This window comes from Schistocerca gregaria, chromosome X, assembly GCF_023897955.1.
Source record: "Schistocerca gregaria isolate iqSchGreg1 chromosome X, iqSchGreg1.2, whole genome shotgun sequence".
Lineage (NCBI taxonomy): Eukaryota > Metazoa > Arthropoda > Insecta > Orthoptera > Acrididae > Schistocerca > Schistocerca gregaria.
In genome coordinates, this window is record NC_064931.1 from 317,039,962 (window position 1) to 317,064,506 (window position 24,545).

The 24,545-nt window shown below is 42.1% G+C and overlaps 2 protein-coding genes across 8 annotated transcripts in view; one reads left to right on the plus strand and one right to left on the minus strand.

The window, feature by feature from the left end:
- Nucleotides 1–24,545, plus strand: part of LOC126299284 (constitutive coactivator of peroxisome proliferator-activated receptor gamma-like) — a 633,226-nt gene that overhangs the window by 386,973 nt on the left and 221,708 nt on the right. For all 7 annotated transcript variants that reach the window (XM_049991071.1, XM_049991070.1, XM_049991069.1 and 4 more), the window contains one exon: nt 18,313–18,384. In XM_049991071.1, coding sequence (XP_049847028.1) covers nt 18,313–18,384 — 72 coding nt within the window. The remainder of the gene's footprint in view (nt 1–18,312; nt 18,385–24,545) is intronic.
- Nucleotides 1–24,545, minus strand: part of LOC126299287 (leukocyte elastase inhibitor-like) — a 78,541-nt gene that overhangs the window by 53,414 nt on the left and 582 nt on the right. The window lies entirely within an intron of this gene.

Genomic DNA, 24,545 nt, shown 5'->3' on the forward strand with positions numbered 1-24,545 from the left:
CATCGGAGGAGGGATATAGGGCTTTACATCACAGCGGTAGACCATCACCTTGACCTTCTCGGGTAATTTATTACCCTCAAAGGCCAAAATGAAGGCACTGGCGCAACCTGGTTATCCCTCAGACCTCGGTGAGTCGCTGGACGAAATGTACACCTCTTCTCTCTAAAATGGCGCACAGCTCATTGTCGGACTGCAAAAGAAGGTCCCTGTGGAATGATACCCTGGACAATATTTAAGCTCTTATGGGGCGTGATGGTTAGGGAAACATCCCCCAACTTGTCACAAACAAGCGAGTAACTCCTGTGACTGGGCAGAGGATGCTGTTTTGATCAAGACTGACCTAGATCTCATTTTGGACAAGCCCTTCACCTCCCCAAACTTGTCCTCTGAATGCTCAACAAAAAACTGAGGCATCATTGTCATGAAAGATTCCCCATCAGCTCACTAACATTCAAGGTACCGGGTTGAGTGAGATCCACTGACATCCTTGGCCTGACGTTCCTCTCATGGTGTGGCCAGGGAGGGGAACGATTTGGGGTCATACTTCTGTGCGTTGAATTGAGCTCATGATCGCTTAGAGACTGCTAGTGTTTCACCACCAGCAAGAGATGGACTACACTTCATTGCATGTCATCCACCCTGATGCACCCACTCCAACCAGGGGCCCTCCCCATGGGCGCCACCCAGCCACTGCGAAGGCCACTTGGCAGGATGGCCATTGCCAGGAGTTCCGATGCCCCAGGAGAATGGGCATCTACCCCTTGGCATACGTGAGAAGTTATTGGCGTAGCCATCAGCAGAGCGATCCCTGTGTGGTCAGGGGGCTAGAACCAACAGGGTACATGGCAGCCCCACCACAACGGACTGGCTACCGTGCTGGATATCAGGTGCTAAGAAGTCCATGGTCGTCGTCTATGCAGAAAGCGACACTGCATAGTGCATGGTGGAAAACGCACCCAGGAAGATGTCCTCCCCCAAGAGATGGAGAATGGGTGGGGCTGCTATGCGATGACAAGAAAGTGGGCTAAAGATCTCAATGCACGATGGACACGATGCACCATGTTAGGCGTCCTTCCCAATTGGCTCGCCCTTCGGGAAAATTTTTAAGAATGGAGGTGAAACCCTGTAGGGAGCCATCACATAAAGGTCGAAACGTGAGGAACTCCTTTTAGTTGCCACTTACGACAGGCAGGAATACCTCAGGCCTATTCTAACCCCCAGACCTGCAAGGGGGTCAGTCTAAAGCAGCAAAATGAATCTAGTTTTATTTAGAAACAAAATTGAACACGATACTTGAAGTTTTTATCATCATCATCTCTCTCCACGAAGACAATTCGACTAGGTACTACTACGCCAATAAGAGACGTGCTTTCAGTGGGTGCCGTTCACACACTATCTTATCAAATGCATCTGGGAAGCCCTGTATAATTCGAAATGACCACGAGAGGCGGATCCACTAGTGGAAGAGGTGGAGAGCACTGTGTTAATTAAACGACACTGTCAGATACTTGGGACTATATTACGACAAATACCTAAAATGCGTTTGTCCTACATCAACGCAAGGTCAGTATGGTTATTTACGGATTTGGCATGGTTAATTGGAAGGATGGCTGAATGCTCTTCCTGTCACCACCTATTTACCAGCTCCATCTGCAGAAGTCGACTGTTGGTAATGCGATTATGAAGGCGAAATCCGAAGCTACAACCACAGCTAAACGAAGAGCAGTATTGATGGACAGGGAGCAGGGACACTCGAGGTACAGTCCGGCTGAGCACAAGGATTGCAGGGAGTTAAAAAGAATGGGGTAAGATGATCGAAAAGCTCCTCATAAGCCTCGCATTTCTGTAGCCAATAGTAACAAGTGACCCTTGAGGTAGGCTAAACAGCAACACCACTGACCCTGCGTAACTGGAAATGAAATATTTGGAGTTGTGAATAACGCTATTTCCTGTGGCAATCCGGTGAAATGGTTTGGGGATTGGCTGGAGAACCTTACCTTCCATCGTTTCTAGTGCCAACAGTGGATGATGGTGGTACGATGTGGGGGATTTTGGTGGTTAGTGTGTGGTTCCGTCATTGCGCTTAAGATCGTTTTAAATGCAGGATACCAACAGTTTTACAACATTGTGCACTGTGTGCAGCAGAGCACCATTTCGACGACAATAACCGTTGGTATCAGCGTAACACTGCACGCTGTCATACGGCAATATCTGAGGTGATTGTTTGTGGACGGTAACATTTCTCCAGACGACATTCAGACATTGTTCCCAGTATACTGTAGTTAAGCTGAGAAAGAATGTACACACACCCGATATTAATCTCCACCAACAGGTGTCCGGATACTTTTGACCGTGTAGTGTGTTGGTTGACTTAAGTAACGCAAAGAAGTTAGAACTGTTGCATCATTAACATCTGACTCACGTTGCAGTCTTAGGCGAATGGTTGATTTCCACTACTCATGACGGAAGATATTCCGATGTATGTGTTGAATTGACGCAATATGCCACCGTTATTTGACGGTGATGTTTACGCACGGTGACGCATGCTTCCACTCAACACTGAATTAACGTATACAATGTCTACTTAGTCGACACTGCAACGCCACAGGTTCCTTAGGGTGCCCTGAAACTTCTAATTTATGTTAATGTTTTCTATGGTAGTTTTGATAAATGCTGATTAACATTATCCTTTCAGCTACAAAGAAACTTAAGTCTGTTCTTGCGCACTATGAATAAATTATGGAAGTATCTACTGTAAGAAGAATAGCAGTTATTTACTTCTGTGGTGCATCGATTAGGAGGTGGTTAGATTTTCAGCAAAGAAATTCAGTATGATCTATGAGCCGGCAAACACCTATTATAGTATTCAGCTGATCATTTTATCCTGTGTCGTGCAGAACGTTGTGCGTTTTGGGGCTCCTGAAAAATAGAGTATGTTTGGAAAGCTCTTTAGGCGAATGGAACAGGCACTGAATGCCCGATAAATATCTACAAAAGATAATGGGATCGCGCCTGCTCGTCGTCATCGATTTCCTCCGAATGTATGATATATGCAGGTCTTGGCTGACAATAAAAGTGACTGAAGTAGGAGCTCCAGATGGAGAAACGTATCGAAAAAAAATAGCAGTTTAGGCGTGGATCGGACGAGGCGTAACCCATTCATGTTAATGCAGTTTCCAGACAGCTGTCGGCACCACCGAAAGAGCACAGAACGCTAATGCGGGAATCGTGGGGTCGAGTCATTATGAGGAAACATTTTTCTTTTCACTTTTTATGTTACATTGCAAATAAACGAAATAACACTCATCTTATTAATATTTCCATAAAAAGACATTAAATGGAAATAAAGGAAAACTTGGACCGAGGATTAGAAAAACGGGGGAGATGAGTGTGGAAAAATGTGGGAATGTCATTTCATCAAAATCTGAGTAACTTACAAAAAAAAACTGTCTTGTGCTATGAACACCTACGTGGAGGAGAACAAATATATGCAGTTACTGACCAGAGGGGAGAGGGGGGGGGATAATACAGTTATATGACTAGTCTTTTCAAAATGAAGGATCGCCTTTGTATAGCACTCAAATGCACTCCGCTAATCCGTTCCTGAAATGTGTCTTTATCGTCACGCAAGTAGTTTACTCACAAACTTTTCAAAACTGCTCTTATTTTGCAGCGAGAGAAAAAGGAATCACATCCCGAGAAGACCGCTTCAAAACAGTCCGTTGTAGATCAACTATCCTCGTCAATATTGACGAAATAATGCTTTAGAGTGGTTTGCAGCCGAACTGTGATGAGAGAACCTTTTATGAATGTAAACCAAATTTGTCTTTTTATAGAAACCTAAAAACATCCATGTAGTTGTAAAAATGCGGAGCTTACAACGTATGCAAGACACCGAAAAAAATTATAGCTTCATCTGTTTTTACGACAGGTATCGCCCCTGAACGTGTGAATCAACTGTAAAGTAATAAATGTTTAATTTTATACAGGATATTCTTGGGTACTCCTTAAATTCCTTCTTGGAAATTTATTTACAGTACTATTTTTCCCTTACCTATTTATGCGTTTTATGGAAATATTAATAAACAATATTTTGAGAATTATTTCGATCTGTTTGCAGCGGAACGTAAAGTCCTAAAATAAAAACTTATCCACCGAGGAACTCGACCCAGTGACCCTCGGATTAACGTTCTGTACTCTCTCCGCTGCCCAAAACGCTGCCTAACAACTACGCTAACAAGTAGTTAAAACCTCGTCCGACCAGCTCGGCGTTAAAAATGTAACTTTTTCCTAAACGCTTTGTCATCTGGAGCTACCGGCCTGGGTTCGATTCCTGGCTGGGTCGGAGATTTTCTCCGCTCAGGGACTGGGTGTTGTGTTGTCCTTGTCATTTCATCCCGATCGACACCCAAGTCGCCGAAGTCGCGGCAACTCTAAAGACTTGCACCAGGCGAACGGTCTACCCGACGGGAGGCCCTACCCACACGACATTTTCATTTCCACCAGGAGCTCCCACATCTGTTACTTTAATTTCTGACAAAGCTCTGCATATAACAAATTTGGTCTAAATCGGTTATGAATTGGTGCGGCCCCCTTGTCAGCGTAATAAAAATAAAATATGATATGGTTCATCGAACACACGGTGTTGTTTTCCACTGAAATACCGAACGGCCTGACGTCTTTATCCCCAGCCTCGAGAATTCAAAATTAGGTATTTCGCGATTTTCGTAGTCCAGTTTAAGAGACTGTCGAACTGAATTAGTGCTTTGTAATAGTCGCCATGAGTAGAGTCACCTTTATTACCCCAGAATTTTCTTTGGTCCTCGTAAGAGCTTCTTATTATCAAATGAGGTTTTACTTTCCTTAGAATGTTCATAACTGTTCCGTGCCATAGATGTACGCGGTACTTATTCTGTAAACAGCACAGGCCTTGAAACTATGTTTAGTTGCCAATATATCTTCGATATCTGCTGGCAAGCTATGCACTTTAGTAGCAAAACAATTATTCTGATATCCAGATAGTTTTTTTTTTGTTCCCAATTTCGCCTAACTTACGCAGCTGTTGACTCCTACAAAGCCAAGAAATTTCTTAATAAAAATGGAGAATAAACTCTATGAATAACTTGCAAGGAAATGGTCCAGTCTGACTTGTCGGAACTTAACCCTGAAATTTTTTCATGCAGGAATAAATACATCGAAAGAAATGCAGTGTCAAAATGCTAGCTGTAAAGGCTCACTGCCAGCATTTTTAAAAAACGGGGTTACTAATTTTTCTATATGAACAGCTTGTAACAGCTGTTTGTACAGCCCTTCCTTCCGGTCGCAAGGATCGGCGGATAAGCAGAAGCAGCCGTGACAAGGATATAGCGCCTCGTAGCTCGAAGTTCAACGTGTAGACAGGTGAATTTTAAGCACTTAAACCATACCAAAAGTCTCAAATTTTTTGAATATCTGAGTTCATATCGACAACTAAACTATTTCAGATTTGTTAAATATTTTATAATAAAAAATGGCTCTGAGCGCCATGGGACTTAACATCTGTGTTCATCAGTCCCCTAGAACTTACACTACTGAAACCTAACTAACCTAAGGACATCACCGACATCCATGCCCGAGACAGGATTCGAACCTGCGACCGTAGCAGTCTGGCTGAAGCGCCTAGAACCGCACGGCCACACCGGCCGGCAATTTTATAACAGTTTCTGTAGAACAGTTCTTATAATTTTTGTATACTGTATATTTTGCTAACAATGGAACAGTTCCTTGTTTGTTGCTTATAGTCAAAAATGGAAAGTGTGCATTGGAGGTTTACCCTACCCCAGGCACAACAAACGATAAATGAACTCATTCAGGCTATTTACAGTAATTACTAGTTTTATTTAGACAGAACTGAAATGTGGCAAGAAATCGTGGCCGTTCTGTATATTGTGGTGCTTACTAGGCATACGTAAATTCTTCAGACACGGTGATGCAAAATGACAATGCAGAAATTACTGAAAATTAACAATACTGTCCCACTGGTAAACTTGAAACGACGAAGAGCTATCTAATATTATATAGTCCGACAATTTTCTGAAAAAAGTACATTGGACGGTTGAAAAAATTCTTAGCGAGAGACTAAACCATACCATTAGTTCCACGTAGAATCCGAATTTCTTTTCGTTCTTGTCCTAAAGACAGAGGTTTCGTTATGTCCAGGCCCAAAGTCCAACAAAAGAAATGAAATTTTCTGCGGTTGGTAAACGCTTCGAATGTAACATTGAAAATTATTATTTCCCATATTTTGCTGATTTTGCCTCGTCGATTAGAAGATTTTGCAAGTAAACAACCCTTGCTTTTAATTTTTTTCACCCTTTGGCTTGATGTACCCGAAGACAGAGCTAATGCTGTGGAAACAGTAATCCACTGATATTTACCTCTGGGATTGTTGTGTAAGAACGTCTTGTAGCATTCGATTGCACAGCGACTAAATTTTCTCTAAAAATGATAAAGCACTGTTTGCACGAAACCTGACTCGCTTTATGCGCAGCTGTTAGGTGGTAAGAGGCTTCGTTTTCACATCAGTGACGAATGTGTGAATAGTGTTTCCTGTTGATGACGTCTATGCACCTTTACTTCAGGTAAACTTCGTAATCTTGTGACTTCGTCTTCCGTATAATTTTTTGAATGTGTTTAACCAGTTCGGAGAAGCATGGAAATCAGTAATGGTCACCTCAACTGCAATTGAATGAGCCCATTCCCATAAATCAGTAACGGTGCGTTGACTAACGAGTCGGTCTATATCTTTCGACTAGTTTTTCTTTATACTTGTCCGAGTTTCATTTTGGCACATTTCGTACTTCATTTGAATCCTTCCTCCATTTACAGTGTTCATGTTGAGATGTGACAAAACGAAACCAGCTTCGCACATTGCTTCAGTTTGAGCTTTTCTCCCTCCATTTAACCAAAAATCTTACAGACATGTCCGTCTGAGCTAGATATATTACTGTAAATGTTTTCTTTGAGCTTGGAAGGTACTCTGTTCTGGACTTAAATTAGCACAGAATCGTTATGTGAACCACAATTCACGGAATCTTCCGAGTTATTTCCAGTTTGTTCTAATGTTTCAATAATTTGTAACAAAATGTCGACGTCATTGGAATGAATGTCCAATATATATATATATATATCGATTGTATACCACGTTCCTCGTATTTCGTCTTCACGTGGTTGAAAACAGTACACCTACATGACTACTCTGCAAGTTACATTTAAGTGCTTGGCAGAGGGTTCATCGAACCACAATCATACTATCTCTCTACCGTTCCACTCTAACAGCGCGCGGGAAAAACGAACACCCAAACCTTTCTGTTCGAGCTCTGATTTCTCTTATTTTATTTTGATGATCATTCCTACCTATGTAGGTTGGGCTCAACAAAATATTTTCGCATTCGGAAGAGAAAGTTGGTGACAAATTTCGTAAAAAGATCTCGCCGCGACCGAAAACGTCTGCTGTAATGACTTCCATCCCAATTCCGGTATCATATCTGCCACTCTCTCTCCCCTATTACGTGATAATACAAAACGAGCTGCCCTTTTTTGCACTCTTTCGATGTCCTCCGTCAATCCCACCTGGTAAGGATCCCACACCGAGCAGCAATATTCTAACAGAGGACGAACGAGTGTAGTGTAAGCTGTCTCTTTAGTGGACTTGTTGCATCTTCTAAGTGTCCTGCCAATGACACGCAACCTTTGGCTCGCCTTCCCCACAATGTTATCTATGTGGTCTTTCCAACTGAAGTTGTTCGTAATTTTAGCACCCAGGTACTTAGTTGAATTGACAGCCTTGAGAATTGTACTATTTATCCAGTAATCGAATTCGGATTTCTTTTGGAACTCATGTGGATCACCTCACACTTTTCGTTATTTAGCGTCAACTGCCACCTGCCACACCATACAGCAATCTTTTCTAAATCGCTTAGCAACTTATACTGGTCTTCGGATGACCTTACTAGACGGTAAATTACAGCATCATCTGCGAACAACCTAAGAGAACTGCTCATATTGTCACCCAGGTCATTTATATAGATCAGGAACAGCAGAGGTCCCAGGACGCTTCCCTGGGGAACACCTGATATCACTTCAGTTTTACTCGATGATTTGCCGTCTATTACCACGAACTGCGACCTACCTGACAGGAAGTCACGAATCCAGTCGCACAACTGAGACAATACCCCATAGGCCCGCAGCTTGATTAGAAGTCGCTTGTGAGGAACGGTGTCAAAAGCTTTCTGGGAATCTAGAAATACGGAATCAACCTGAGATCCCCTGTCGATAGCGGCCATTACTTCGTGCGAATAAAGAGCTAGCTGCGTTGCACAAGAACTATGTTTTCTGAAACCATGCTGATTACGTATCAATAGATCGTTCCCTTCGAGGTGATTCATAATGTTTGAATACAGTATATGCTCCAAAACCCTAGTGCAAACCGACGTCAATGATATAGGTCTGTAGTTCGATGTTTTACTCCTACTACCCATCTTAAACACTGGTGCGACCTGCGCAATTTTCCAGTCTGTAGCTACAGATCTATCGGTGAGCGAGCGGTTGTATATGATTGCTAAGTAGGGAGCTACTGTATCAGCGTAATCTGAAAGGAACCTAATCGGTATACAATCTGGACCTGAAGACTTGCCCGTATCAAGCGATCTCAGTTGCTTCGCAACCCCTAAGGTATCTACTTCTATGAAACTCATGCTAGCAGATGTTCGTGTTTCAAATTCTGGAATATTCCATTCGTCTTCACTGGTGAAGTAATTTCTGAAAACTGCGTTCAAGAACTCCGCTTTAGTGGCACAGTCGTCGATAACTACCATCGGCACTGCGCAGCGAAGGTATTGACTGCGTCTTGCCGCTTGTGTACATACGACCAGAATTTCTTCGGATTTTCTACCAAATTTCGAGACAATGTTTCGTTGTGGAACCTATTAAAGGCATCTCGCATCGAAATACGTGCCAAATTTCGCGCGTCTGTAAATTTTAGCCCATCTTCGGGATTTCGCGTTCTTCTGAACTTCGCATGCTTTTTCCGTTGCCTCTGCAACAGCGTTCGGACCTGTTTTGTGTACCACGGGGGATCCGTTCCATCTCTTACCAGTTTATGAGGTATGAATCTCTCAATGTTGCTACTATATCTTTGAATTTGAGCCACATCTCGTCTACATTTGCATAGTCAGTTCGGAAGGAATAGAGATTCACTCCTAGGAAGGCTTCTAGTGCCACTTTATCCGCTTTTTTTTTAAATAAAATTATTTTGCGTTTGTTTCTAGTGGATTTGGAAGAAACGGTATTGAGCCTAGCTACAACGACCTTGTGATCACTAATCCCTGTATCAGTCATGATGCTCTCTATTAGCTCTGGATTGTTTGTGGCTGAGAGGTCAAGTGTGTTTTCGCAACCATTTACAATTCGCGTGGGTTCGTTGACTAACTGCTTGAAATAATTTTCGGAGAAAGCATTTAGGATAATCTAGGAAGATGTTTTCTGCCTACCACCGGTTTTGAACAAGTATTTTTGCCAACATACCGAGGGTAGGTTGAAGTCCCCACCAATTATAACCGTATGAGTGGGGTATTTATTTGCTACGAGCCTCAAACTTTCTCTGAACTGTTCCGCAACTATATCATCGGAGTCTGGGGGTCGGTAGGAGCCAATTATTCATTTAGTTCGGCTGTTAAGTATAACCTCCACCCATACCAATTCTCACGCAGTATCTACTTCGACTTCACTACAGCATAAACCACTACTGACAGACACAAACACTCCACCACCAATTCTGCCTTATCTATCTTTCCTGAACACCGTCTGAGACTTCGTAAAAATTTCTGCAGAACTTATTTCAGGCTTTAGCCAGCTTTCTGTACCTATAACGATATCAGCTTCTGTGCTTTCTATTAGCGCTTGAAGCTCAGGGACTTTTCCAGCGCAACTACAACAATTTACAACTACAATTCCGACTATTCCTTGATCCTAGCACATCCCGTATTTGCCACGCAACCTTTGAGATTGCAGCCCACCCCGTACTTTCCCGAGGCCTTCTAACGTAAAAAACCGCCCAGTCCATGCCACACAGCCTCCACTACCCGTGTAGCTGCCAGCTGAGTGTGGTGAACTCCTGACCTATTCAGCGGAACCCGAAACCCCACCACCCTATGGCCCAAGTCAAGGAATCTGCAGCCAACACGGTCGCAAAACCGTCTGAGTCTCTGATTCAGACCCTCCACCCGGCTCTGCACCAAAGGTCCGCAGTCGGTTCTGTCGACGATGCTGCAGATGGTGATCTCTGCCTTCATCTCATAAGCAAGACCGGCAGCCTTCACCAAATCAGATAGGCGCTGGAATCCAGAGAGAATTTCCTCAGATCCAAAGCGACACACGTCATTAGTGCCGACATGTGCCACCACCTGCAGCTGGCTGCACCTGTGCTCTTCATGGCATCCGGAAGGGCCCTTTCCACATCAGGAATGACTCCTCCCGGAATGCACACGGAGTGCACACTGGATATCTTCCCCTCCTTAGCCGCCATGTCTCTAAGGGGCCCCATTACGCGCCTAACGCTGGAGTTCCCAACTACCAATAAGCCCACCCTCTGCGATTGCCCGGACCTTGAAGGCTGAGAATGATCATCTGAAACAGAGCAGGCAGCTGCATCTGGCTCAGCCAGAGACAGTGTGTGAAACCTGTGTCAGACGCACCGGGGAGTAATAGGATTCCACATTACTGTGAACCTCTGGCACTTAAAGACAGAGGTTATTAGCAACCATACGCAAGAAATCACAAAGGAAATTCAATTTTTTTCTCCACTGTTAACACTTAGCGATAGCGCAAAGGTAACTGCTTATTATTAAGGATATTAAATGGGTTTCAAATTAGAGCAAATAGTAATTAAACAATTGTGTCTAACTATCAACAAAGTCTGCAATTCGCTTTACAAATTATGATTGTGTTGTGCCATGTTGTCCGATTATGTGTCGTCAACCAAAGATATGTGCCCACCGCATTGCGCATACGCTGTGTGCAACAGCTACGGCAGGTGTGTAAATCTTCCCAGCCGCCTGCCGAGTTATAAAGTTTTCATATTTCAACATATTTTGAAACATACTGTGTGACTTGAAAGCTAAAATTTACTTTCGTTCTGTGTATTCTTCCTTTACAAAAAAAATTAAGGGCAGATTGACTGATTGGACAGTTACCATGTTAAAATTGGCAAAACAGCGATGTCATCTGTGCGAGTCAAGGGTTCGGCGTTCATTCGGAGGTAGTGACATCCACTAGGAATGTGCTCAGATGAGGAAAGTACGTAGGAGTAGTAAAAGCGAGGCACTGAAGGCAATGCTAATGTCAAAGCAGAAAAACGATTTATGGAGAAGTGAAAGTGTGGTGTCGGTAGAGCGAGGTCTCATGCAAGAGTTGGTACCTCACGATTGCACCAGAAGTGAAGATAGTTGCTGCCAGACGCATCAACGAATCTCAGATGTCAATGTAGACATGCTCCGTGTATTTCCTTAACGCCGCCGCAGCTGGGAAGTTATGTCCGAGCGCAGTGCCGCTCTGCCTAGTATCTGTTATCAGCGACCACTCTTAATCATTGCTTAACACGAGAGTACCGTCTTAGATTCGGCTGTGCGCCAATAGAAAAGTTATTCAGAACTTTTTATCAAGTTGTCGATAATTTTACTCTGATGTGAAACTATCATTCTGCAATGAATGGAGTGTTAAATGTTATAGTGTCACCTACAGTATCAAATACTTGCCATTTGTGTGGACAATAATTGTTTCCAAATTTATGTATTTGCCAAGCTCGTGCTTTAATAAATTACTAATCTGCGCGTATTTGAATCAATATTCCGAGAAAGGAAACCAGAACACAGGGAATGCCTGGGTCGACAACAGAGGCTGCCGGCATAAGAAAGAGAAAAACGGGGGGATATTCAAAGATGAGAGGTTCCAGTGCAGGGAAAAAAGAAGGTACGGCAATAGCGTGGAGCCGCATGTTTGCCACGCACGTACTCTCCAGTCGTGAGCCCCCCTGCGGGGTGTAATCTAAAGGTACATTTTAAGTATGAAAGTATACACCTTCAATTTCTCTGCAATTAAGTACTAGCTACCATTATTTTCACTAGGCTTATCTTTTATAAAGATCTAACCGGGTAGCACCATTAATATATCGGATATCACAATCACACCTCCAAAAATAACTAACTACTATTCTGCAATATACAGCGAACTGCCAGGTAAGTTTCGAAATATACGCACCAGGTGTACGAGGCAGTTTTGTAATTTAATGACGCCACGGCATTGGGGGAGTTGTTTAATGACAGGTGGCGTGGCCATTATTTACTGAAAACAATCAGAAGCTGCTGTATGAAGAGTGAAATGATTTTAAGCTGACTATTATTTTGGCTAGCTTTAAAGAACATTTTTCTTAAAGCTGCAAGTTATGTAGATTGACTTATAAGTTTTAGCACTTCAGCGCAGTTTTAGTTCAATAAAGGCACAAAACACCTCAAGAGAAATGAGTTGTTCCATATCAGTAGCCCCTACAAGGTATTTGTAGATTGACTCACTCCTGCGACCTTTTATGAACTTAACTGGCTTTAGGAGGAGTCAAATAGATAACGTAAAGATTATTTTCTTTCACATTGTCGATATTTTGTGTCTCCTTCAAAGTGCACACTTCTTCCTTGTAATATCTCGCATTTTCTGCTTCGCTGTAAAGTCTTGGAAAGCTACTTTTGAAATGTCTGTCTGTGCCAGAAACTAATTTCCCTTTCTGTCATCAGTGGTATCTAAACTGCGCTCTACCATGTGCCTACATTTCCTGTTCTCCCGAATGGTGCGCGGGCTGAATGACTATCGTTAGGCTTCTGGACAAGCTGCAATTTACCCACTTACTGCCATAACCATTTGGCAAGGTATGTGTGGAAGGAGGTTATCACTTTTTGGAACGTACGTAAACGGTAAACCTCCACGTGATTAACGACGCCTCTGTTGTAGCGCCTAATAAGCACCGTACTATAGAGTGACGAGTATCAACCTGACGCTCTCGCACTTACTGAATGAGAGCACCGCACTAAGACGTTGCTAGATAGCTTCGTTGCCACTTCAAGTCAAGGAAAGCATCCTCACCTAATCACTACATGGAAATACAGAACGAAGTCAACAGTTCTCTTTTTATACTGAGCTGCGGATAACTGCAAAACAATGCCACAAACAAGAGAAGAAACTGTAGCATTTTATCATAACACTATACAAGTTAAACATTTAAATAAGTTAACAACAAAGCGGTACGAAATTTTACAAACATGTGAAATCAGTGAAAATAAAGGCCGGTGAAAGTCATTTTTGCAATAGGTTGTGGCAAAGTACAATACGTATGTGAAGGAATCGGCGTGCGAGTCTACGGCAAGTCAAGCAACGCGTCAGTGTTTTGAGCCCTTAAGTACGCCTGAGAGCAGATAGAGGAATTCAGAGACGTGCTACTACAATCTTAACAGCTTAGTATAGATCATGCTGAAGTGTCAGATGCTGAGAAGACTTAATGAGATTCGTTGGAAGGTGGGTGCCGTTCTTCTCGCGCAAGTCCTCTTGTGTAGTCTTAGAAGACCGATATTACTCTGCTTCCGCTATTTATACCGCATAGGGAGCGTCAAAATAAGATGGCACCACATACGTACCCATATATTTAATCACCATGTGCGAAAGGAACTGGACGCAGTGGTATAGGTACTTTACGCAATATACTGCACAGTGGCCTACAGAGTATGTAGGTTATTCCAGTATTCGTCTCCCAGTGAATCTTCCTCATTGTGTGCGTTATTTATAACGTAGTTACTACGAGACTCTTACCGTAGTTCCTTCGTACAGTCTACACAAAATAAGTAGGAGTATGCCGTCCTGTTGCAGCGCGTATTTATTTCAGTGGGTTACATGTTGAGCGTCCTACAAGGTCGTTTTCCACCAGTACTGGCTCTCACTCGCCGTGGTGTTTGACCCTCGTGCTGCTGATGGCGAAGATTGCTACATGCTGGCGGCAACTGTCCCGGCAGCGGCCGGCGTAAACATCAACCTGCTCTGCGGTACTTCATTCCTCCTACCTCACGCTTTTTCCTTGTTTTCTGGACTTCCCCGCAAGGGGCTTGCCGGAACCAGTCTACGTCAGCGGTGTCTGATGCCAATTAAAACTAAATTTATAGATTTTTAATCTTTTTGTCTCATGCACGCGCATTTAAATACTTTGCAATACATTTGTATAGTAACATTGTTAATATATAGTAGGGCGAAAGAAACTTCTTCAGTTTATGAATCATCTGGCGATTACCTGCGCTTACAAAACAGTTCGCCGTTCAGATAAGTAGCTTACTAAGGGTTGTCAAGATGAATCTTCAAAACTAAGGACACTTCTAGATTCACACTAAAATTTGCAAAACTGTTATAGGTTACTCGACATTTACCGAAGTGGCATTAAGATAATTATTGCAACTAACATCATGAAGATATTTAATTTGTGTGATTTGCAAATGAAACTTACATTATAGGTAGTTTTCCGTATCAGTTTATTTAATCATACGTTTCAATAAGTTGGGACATTTTAATACAAACTAGTCATCTATATCATTATTCTCTGAAGCACTCATTTATTTGATGACCCAATTTCTTAAATTACTTGTTTTGTAGCAAATAATCGTAAGAGGCAAATAAAAGCAATGCTTATAATGCACACTTAATTCCCTTAACAGACTTAACACTGAATCTATTTCTATCTTTGGTCCTTTGTTTACTAGTGAGAAAACCCTTTTACACTAGCGTTATGACTAGGAATAGCAAAGAAAAACTAAAATTTTTAGTAACTCTGAGAAAAACGATATTACTTCTCTTGGAAATATTTACGCCAGAGATCGTTTGACAACTGATCTCCATTAGCCTGCTTCCTCAAAACCCGATAAAAATTTACGAACTGGTCAAAGCACTTTTTGTATTGCTCATCATTTAGAGACATCGTTGCTTGTTCCACGTCTTCCCTACCCGGGAAAATTTCTTCAAACGCATAGTTGTAAATACTGAAAACCATTTCTTGAGAAATTTAACTGTTGCATCGTACACACGTGCTATTTCCCGAGCCCATCACATTTAGAACCATAACCGTCATTCATCTTTCTCAAATTTGTTTCAAAGGTTCGAAATTGTAGATTTGTCTTCCTTGAAGATTCGACACAGGAAAATATGTCATTCCTACAAGTGAATTTTTTTTCTCTTTCAGGGCTAAAATATTATGGTGAAAGAATGACATAAGAGAATGAACAAACTAATCTTGCTTCACAAAAGTCATGTTAAAAAAAACATTTCAGTCAAAACATTGCATCCTGAGGAATGAAATATGATTTCTGCGCTAGATAACGTTTGGGTTAGTCTTGTAACAAGGGAAAGGAGACCGCCACCTAATCTTAGAACGACTCAATTGCCTAGATTGCACATCTACGTATTGACAGAAGTAAGACTTTCAGTGCGCACTGTGCAAACAGAATTAAATATTTTAATACCTCGGATGTCAGCCCCGCAGCAATACCATTTTGAATACTGTTACGTGAAACATGAGCAGAGTTGTCTTATTCTACTAATCTATCATTTGAACTGTTTTCAGGTGAGCGGGAACATTTCCCGATCTGTTACCAATTCTACTAATACTACACTACTGGCCATTAAAATTGCTACACCACGAAGATGACGTGCATTCAGACGATAAATTTAACCGACAGGAAGAAGATGATGTGATATGCGAATGATTTGCTTTTCCGAGCATTCTCATAAGTTTGGCGCCGGTAGCGACACCTACAACGTGCTGACATGAGGAAAGTTTCCAGCCGATTTCTCATACACAAACAGCACTTGACCGGCATTGCCTGGTGAAACGTTGTGATGCCTCGTGTAAGGAGGAGGTATGCGTGCCATCACGTTTCCGACTTTGATCAAGGTCGGATTGTAGCCTATCGCGGTTGCGGTTTATCGTATCGAGACATTGCTGCTCGCGTTGGTCGAGATCCAATGACTGTTAGAATAAGGAATCAGTGGGTTCAGGAGGGTAATACGGAACGCCGTGCTGGACCCCAACTGCCTCGTATCACTAGCAATCGAGATGACAGGTATCTTATCTGCATGGCTGTAACGGATCGTGCAGCCACGTCTCAATCCATGGGTCAACAGATGGGGACGTTTGCAAGGCAACAACCATCTGCACGAACAGTTTGACCACGTTTGCAGCAGCATGGACTCTCAGCTCAGACCATGGCTGCGGTTACCCTTGACGCTGCATCACAGACCAGGAGCGCCTGCGATGGTGTACTCAACGACGAACCTGGGTGCACGAATGGCAAAACGTCATTTTTTCGGATGAATCCAGGTTCTGTTTACAGCCTCATGATGGTCGCATCCGTGTTTGGCGACATCGTGGTGAACACACATTGGAAGCGTGTATCCGTCATCGCCATAGTGGCGTATCACCAGGTGTGATGGTATGGGGTGCCATTGGTTACACGTCACCTCTTGTTCGCATTGACGGCACTTTTTAATAGTGAACGTTACATTTCAGATGTGTTACGACCCGTGGCTCTACCCCTCTTTCGATCCCTGCGAAACCCTACATTTCAGCAGGATAATACACGACTGCATGTTGCAGGTCCTGTACGGGCCTTTCTGGATACAGAAAATGTTCGACTGCTGCCCTGGCCAGCACATTCTCCAGATATCTCACCAATTGAAAACGTCTGACCAATGTTGGCCGAGCAACAGGCTCATCACAATACGCCAGTCACTACTCTTGGTGAACTGTGGTATCATGTTGAAGCTGCATGGGCAGCTGTACCCTTACACGCCATCCAAGCTCTCTTTACGGCCAGAGGTGGTTGTTCTGGGTACTGATTTCTCAGGATCTCTGCACCCAAATTGCGTGAAAATAATCACATGTCAGTTCTAGTATATATTTGTGCAATGAATACCCGCTTATCTGCATTTCTTCTTGGTGTAGCAATTTTAATAGCCAGTAGTGTACCAATTTCACAAAAAGTAGTATTGGTATTGTCCCTGGTAAAAAGCAAAATCTTATCTCTATTTGTGAGAGTATCGCATACGTAAGATGCAGTCGTTTGAGAATTTTAATTTGAAGTCTAAGTTCTATCACCTTTGTTGGAATTACTCCTGATTTAACTTCGTAGTATTGCATTAGAATTGGAAAAAGTTTCACAGAGCCATGGTTATTGCCACCTGTTGCAATACCGAAACATGAAATACCTTCTAAAAGGTCAGACCGACAATAGAGTGAAGTGACACTGCAGCATTAATAATTGCTTCTGTTTTAATGCGAGCCCGTGACACTTAGATGTATTTGAGTCTTTAAAACTTTCTCTAGTTTTCCAGTGTAGTCCATTGATTTAAAACTGACGACGTTTGACCGTATGAAAAATGGGGTGCTTTCAGCTGCATGGGCCAGTCTGGAATCCTTTGCAAAAGAAGTCAACTTTGGACCAAGATGAAGCAGTACAAACAAGCGTATTGTGCTTACCAGTGTTTTGGTGAGCTAGGTCTAACTTCCTGCAAAATAATTATGCACGTATTCTAAGTTATTCATTATAACAAAATTAGTACAGATGAATTTCCAATGTCAATTTTATATTTACGAACAAACAGCCGCACGATAATAAACCTTACCTTTACTAGCAATTGAAATGAATGTACCAGGTGGATAGATGAGACGTTGTCTTTTAGTTGATTCTTCCCAGCCCGAAGTCAGGTAACGCACATTTGCGTTTTGGTATGGTTTCGATTAAACATTAACAGTAATCCACTTCACAAAAACTAAAAAACTGAGAAGAGAGCAGTTTAAAATGATCATTGTAATTCGAAATTGTTAGAAGCCGAGGTATCATGCATTGTTGCATACGTAATACTTTAACTGGCTGTCTTGTAGCTGGTACTTCACTGTAGTGGCCACACCAGTTATTTCAGTTGCTCTGAAGTAATAACGAGCTCAGCGCGGCGCTGACACAGGAAAGAGGAACGGCTAGAAAAAATATCACATTGTTGGAAGAAAGGTTAAATTCTTTAGTGTTTGCGATTGTGAAAGTTCAGTTGTATTTCCGCACTTTCGAGTTGAAGCAGTAGAATTTTTTTAGCTATACATTTCCCCAGTTTTCCTAAAAATCATTCTGGACCGTTGTTAGTCCAACAAAGAGATGTCTGCTAACACTAAGCTTACTAAAACCAACCGTTCTTTATTTTCAGGATATCGTCTGGAGGCCTGGAGGCAGTCCTTCGGCTGTCAGAGAAGGACCAGAGAATTACCCTACAGCTCAGGTAATAACATACTTCTAACTGACGCAAACATTTTTCTGTCTTAAGTAGTAAGAAAAAACCACTGCTTATCCTGCTATTGTTTAAATATGAATCAGTGATTTTTGTACCGCTTCGTTTATCGTTGCCCAGGGTGCACCACGAGGCTAACTGCCTCAGGCTTTACTTCATAGGAAACTGATTTCTCATATTGCATTCTTGTAATGTTTCCATTTTAAAGTTCGCCTACTGTTGCTTCCTGTTTTTCAAATCTGGATAAGATTTCTTGTTTTTTAGGAATTGATTGCAATATTGGTGTCGAGCTGAATTTACTTCAGTACCGTACCTCAAGAAATCTTTCTATCTGCACTGCAGGGGTAGAACGGACTATTTTACTAGGCGTGGAAATTTTCGTTAGCATTGATGGTTTGTGTCTAATGCAGCATAGCTCTGCCCACATTGGTGGATGTAAGAGTGCGGTTTTGTGTGTGTAAATACCTAAGTAGTCGCAGAACGTTTGTAGCTTATCACACACGGATATCGCTGTTATTAAGTCCTCAACAAAACAGCTATCAACCATATTAGGGTCCTGCAATGGCAAATAGAATATACAAGACAAACTTGCCGATTTTAATTCTATAATAGCAGCCATATGCAAGTTCCAGCATTTGTATGTTTCACCCCCAGCTCTGTGTTATATGAAATTGACAACGTTTGATTCTTCCACTAGTCCACAGTTCACTTCCAGCTTTCATTATGCTTTCCCCATTATCTGGAATCATTGTTGACGGAGATAATTTCAGATTATCACATTTGTGAACAACTGTTGGATACATGCTAATAAGATGAAGTTTTCGTATCATTATGTAACAACAAATCCGCCCAACTGTAGTTTTCAAATTGTATTCAACGCAACATGAACCTCCTGAATACTTCCAGGTAATTTTCCCTAGCTGGATTTTCCGAAGCTGTCTGTATCTTTAATCGTTACTTCTTCCGTGTGTTATTTCAGGTTATGACTGATATACTGATCAGAAGTATCCGGACACCTGTCTGAAAATTACAAGTTCATGGCGCCCTTGATCGGTAATCCTGGAATTCAATATGGTGTTGGCCCACCCTTAGCCTTCATGAAAGCGTCCACTCTCGCAGGAATACGTTCAATCAGGTGCTGGAAGGTTTCTTGGGGAATGGCAGTCCATTCTTCACGGAGTGTTGCACTGAGGAAAGGTATATATGTCAGTCTGTGAGGCCTGGCACGAAGTCGGCATTCAAAAACATCCCAAAGGTGTTCGATAGGATTCAGTTCAGGACTCTGTGCAGGCCAGTCCATTACAGGACTGTTATTGACGAGCAACCACTCCGCCACAGGCTGTGCCTAATGCACAGGTACTCTATAGCGTTGAAAAATGCAATCGTCATCCCGAATTGCTCTTCAACAGTGGGTAAGCAAGAAGGTACTTAGCTGGCCGGGGTGGCCGTGCGGTTCTAGGCGCTGCAGTCTGCCTCGGGCATGGATGTGTGTGATGTCATTAGTTTAGTTAGGTTTAATTAGTTTCAAGTTCTAGGCGACTGATGACCTCAGAAGTTAAGTCGCATAGTGCTCAGAGCCATCTGAACCATTTTTTTGAAGGTGCTTAAAACATCAATGTACGCCTGTGTTGTGATAGTGCTACGCAAAAAAAGGGGTGCAAGCCGCCGCCGCCCCCCCCCCCCCTCCTCCATGAAAAACACCACCACAGAGTACCACCACCTCCGAATTTTACTGTTGGCACTATACACGCTGGCAGCTGACACTCACCAGGCATCCACCATGCCTACACCAAGCCATCGGATCGCCACAACGTTATCCACTGTTCAATCGTCCAGTGGGAAAAAATGGAAATGAGCGTACGGCATTGTGGGCCGGGAGTCCCCCATACGGGGAAGTTCGGCCGCCGAGAGCAAGTACTTATTGCATTCGATGCCACATTGGGCGACTTGCGCGTGGGAGAAGGGGATGAAATGATAATACCCAGTCCCTGACCGGAGAATATCTCCGGCCCCAGCCGAAAGTCGAACCAGGGCCCCTTGGCGTGGCATTCCGTCCCGCTGACAACTCAGCTAACTGGGCGGACATCGTCCAATGTTTACGCTCCTTACACCAAGCGAGACGTTTGGCATTTACCGGCGTGATGTGTGGCTTATGAGCAGCGGCTCTGCCATGAAATCGAAGTTTTCTCACCTCCCGCCTAACTGTCATAATACTTGCACTGGATCCTGATGCAGTTTGGAATTCCTGTGTGATGGTCTGGGTAGATGTCTGGTCGTTACACATTACGACTATCTTTAACTGTCGGCGGCCTCTGTCAGTCAACAGACGGCGTCAGCCTGTACGCCTTACGTGTCCTTACGTTTTCACTTCACTATTAAATAGGAAATAGTGGACGTATGGATGTTTACGGGTGTGGAAATCTCGCGTACAGACGTATGTCTAGTGACATCACCTGACCGCGTTCGAAGTCTGTGAGTCCCGTGGAGCGCCCCATTCTGCTCTCACGATGTCTAATGACTACTGAGGTCGCTCATATGTTTTGGGAGTGTCCGGATACTTTTGATCGCATGGTGTATACTCTAACTTTCCTCATCAGATCACAAACTATCTTCTGCCTCCGAATTTTATCACCATTTATTTCTCCGTGTGTGTTTTTTTTTTACTAGTGCATCTATGTTTTCAAAGCATTTTTAATAAAATTTGCAGTTCTTGATGTTACAAGTCCATCAAGCTACACCACATTTCAGCAATGTTTGAAATCCGAACGCGTAACCTTTCTGTAGTATTTTCTATCCCGGTGCACTCACAGCAACTGCGTCTGAGCGCATGGTCACTGAAGCGATATGCTGTAGACAAACCCGAGTCCACAAACGACCACTTCCCGCTAGTACTCCATCCTGCTTACGGAAGGCTTCAGTCCCGACCCGCGGAAAAAGCAAGCAGCATTTCAGCACTCAGTAGTTTTTTGCCTTTAATGTGATCGCCGATTGCATTTTGTTCGGTTTGGACTTTGATTACTATTGTTGCTATTTATCTACGGTTCAAAAAACCACTACCCTTAAGGTAGTTTTCCTGTAGTTTTGAATACCAGCATGTAATTCTCTGCTTATGTGAAGAATCTTTCTATCTGCTGATTTCGCAATTTGTACATTATACGAAGGAATACCTACGTTGCTATCCAACCAATTTTGGGCGATTATATATTCACTACCTGTGGCTCAATTTTCATCAATTTCAGATTCCAAGTTACCAATTATTTCATATATTATTCGTAAATTTCCTACATACATTAGGTGTAAGTTCCCACTGTTTCAGTTTGGTCAGGTAAGTAACTGCCGGCATTTACCTTATTCTGGACACATCGAATTTCCAACAAATTTGTGCTGGTCAAAGCGTATTTGATCACGTTATGCAGGATTAGAAAACTTGTCCGTAAATAATGCTCTAGAAGTCGTCGTGAAGTATGACTCAGTAGTCGCATGCAGTCAATGATATCCTTGTTCGATAAGAATCCTTTATCCAACCTTATCCGTTATAAGTGTGACTCTAGGTAAGTGCTAGACTACAAGTCGAAAGATCTACAGCTCTATTCCCGTTCGCTCGATTGAATTTTTTTAATCACTTATCGCATCTTTCTTCTGAATATAATTGGTTAATGTGGAAAATGCAAATTGCGCGATTATTCTCAGTTCCCCTATAAGTAGCCAAAGAAGTCAAGCGCATACCACCTCCAATACGACCATATGTAGTAAAGCACTGCGATATTCAAACCATCTTTTGGGTTAAGGTCGGCTTTACAGCGACTAACAAAATTTTCTGCATATTTAATTTTTAGTACTTTTTCACTATGCAGCGACTGTACGTTACAGGAAACATTGTGGACTAATTTTAGTATTGCCTTGTACTACGCCACTTCCGTTAATTTTCGTATGTTAGATGGGAGACGCATGTTATCTCAGTGTAGTAGATATTTTCTTCTGGTCCTACATGAGAACTTCAGAAATAGTTTTTCCAGTCATACTCGAAACAGCTACAACAAATACTATTATAGTCTTGTGAAGACACTTATTACTAAAAGTTGTTAAAGGATGACAAATTTTATATGGATTTTGATATGAGAACCAAAGAACTTTATTCTTAGGACTTCTGTAGCTTCTCTCTTTGCCGAAGTTGAGAAACCTCTGAATGAAACTCTAGTATGGTGGGATGGTTTCAAATCCCCAAGACGCCGTTGGATTTGCCGTAGTGAATGTAAGGTCCGTTGCTTCAAGTTCACGGGATGCTTCTTCCCCTAACATTTTCTAGTCCGCCAAGTACATTATGTCTAATGACCTATACGGCGACGGGGATGTTAAATTCTAATCCACTTTGCTTAGAACTGGAACGCTGCATTCTGTGATCATTTACTTATTTTCCGTTATAATGTAAAGAAAGTTTAACCTCTTGTCGATCTAGAGTTCATTAGACAGACCTTAAGGGTTGCATACAGATCGCTTGAAGTAGACGAATGGGAAGGAAATTGCTGTATTCTTTCCGAAGGAATCACTCCGGTATTCATCACAAGCGATTTAGTCAAACTAAGGAATACCGACTCCTGGATGGGCGAAAAACCGCGCTGTAATCGAATTTTATTGTAAGCAATTTGTGCAAAATTTTGTTTGTAATCTTAACTTTTTATGCTCTCGTGTATTCAGCCGGGCGCCAGGCAGTGTTCAGATCGTGCCGAATACCAGAAAGCAATTCGAAGTAACAAGCTGGGAAAGCAAACTGATTCGTCTTAGTAACATTCACACCATGTTTAGCATGAAATTTACGTATATGCGGATACACTACACCTAAATCCAGTGCAATTAAGAATATTGGTATCGTAACCATAGAGTATTTTAAAGCTCATATGCTGGTATTACAGATTTAAGTTTTATGATAGCTTTCTAATATTTAATCTACCAGACCTTCGAGTACGCAAGTGTGCGTTACCAAATACTGCTGGATGTTTGGTGTAGTACAGTTATCACTGTAGCTGCGTTTCTCAATGTGTCCACTGCAGCAAACTTAATACCGTAACCCTACCACCCGCTATGACAAGTTATTGGACGTCCCTGTTGTGACTTATTTCGAAGTGCAAGGCTTCACGAGTACCGTAACCTATTTCTGACTGATGAATAGGTTAACTGTATCGTCAAGTCTCAACATACAATTGTACGGCATTTCGAAAGCTTTAGTTTTACGTAGAATACAAAAAAAGGCATTTCCTCGTCAATGAATGCAGATATCTTGCCTAGATGATTTAACAGCCTTTCTACAGGACTATAATTTATAAAAGTTGTAAATGGAGCAAGAAATTAACATTCGCGATGTATGATTAGTGCGTTTGTTTTCCCTTGCATTTGTTATTAGATATTTGTAATATCAACGCATCGGCAACTTGAATTAATGTTAGAGCATTACACATGTCCTCCCAAACTGTCAGTTTAAGAAATATATGATAGTAGGCCCTATATTTTTTTTTTTTTTTCACGTGAATAAACTCATCAGCAACCTTTGAACGAACAACTACCTTTATCTGCAGGAAATTTTTCCACCATTCACATTTAAAAGCAATTAAGATACCACTTGTACTGAGAGCTCGCAGTTTTTTCCCATAAAACAGCTAATTACGGTTAACGTGGTTGTAATTTGCAGTGCACTGATGTGATACATGAATTCATAAATAGCTTTTGAAGAAAGGGCACGATTTCCACACAGCGTTTAACAATGGTACATAATTAACAATTTTAATAATTCAACACAGTTCTTGAGGTAATTAGTTAACATTTTGCATCCAAGCGTACTTAAACAGTAATTTTAATGTATTTCATGGTTTCTATCATGCGAAACAGTTTTATCGAAGAAGGGGAAACACTGACATTTCGAATAAAGGGACCAGTCTCTACATTTCCCTTCATCGAAGTGCTCATTTATGAGGTATATATGCAAACCATACATCATTGCCTCTTAACGAAAGCCTAACTACTATATAAAGCTCAGACATGGTGCAACTCTCAGAGTTATCGGCGTTTGATTTCAGAATAATATCTATATAATGAATGCGTGAGATATATCTGACTTCATAGTTATTTTTAGTTTATGGACTTCACGAAATTAACTGTTT